General features: G+C 56.0%; 1 protein-coding gene across 1 annotated transcript in view; it reads left to right on the top strand.

Annotated features, from left to right (window-relative positions):
• LOC119594793 (hemicentin-1-like) overlaps positions 1-425 on the top strand; it is a gene marked incomplete at its 3' end in the record, with an annotated part of 75,652 nt that overhangs the window by 57,310 nt on the left and 17,917 nt on the right. The window contains exon 14 of the mRNA XM_037943882.1: positions 9-290. Coding sequence (XP_037799810.1) covers positions 9-290 — 282 coding nt within the window. The remainder of the gene's footprint in view (positions 1-8; positions 291-425) is intronic.

Here is a 425-nt window from a genome sequence, read left to right as displayed (position 1 = left end):
GCAAACAGGCGGCCGCTCGTCACGCGAAGTGCACGTGTCGGTTCAGTCTCCGCCGCAGGTGACCGTGGTGCCGGAAGTGGCACCCTTCAGCGCCGGAGACAACGTGACGGTGTCGTGCGTGGCGAGGGGATTCCCCGAGCCGCAGGTGTCGTGGCGGAGGTACGACGTCCAGATCGGCAGGTCGTACACGCGCGTGAGGGAGGACGAGGATCATGCTCTGCACGTGGCCAGTGCGGTGCATGACGATGAGGGGCCGTACGTGTGCATGGCCTCCAGCTCGGCAGGATCCGGTGGGGATATTTTAGCAAATTGTTATATGAACTGTTTGCCATGAATGTAAAAATGAGATAGGATTGGAATATAAGTGGACGTTTGATAAGTTTGTAAATATAAAGATCGCTCCAAATAAACACACGACCCATTAG

This window comes from Penaeus monodon, chromosome 34 (genome assembly GCF_015228065.2).
Source record: "Penaeus monodon isolate SGIC_2016 chromosome 34, NSTDA_Pmon_1, whole genome shotgun sequence".
In the NCBI taxonomy this organism is placed as follows: domain Eukaryota; kingdom Metazoa; phylum Arthropoda; class Malacostraca; order Decapoda; family Penaeidae; genus Penaeus; species Penaeus monodon.
Note: the sequence above shows the minus strand (reverse complement) of the source record. Positions and strands in the feature narration are given on the sequence as shown.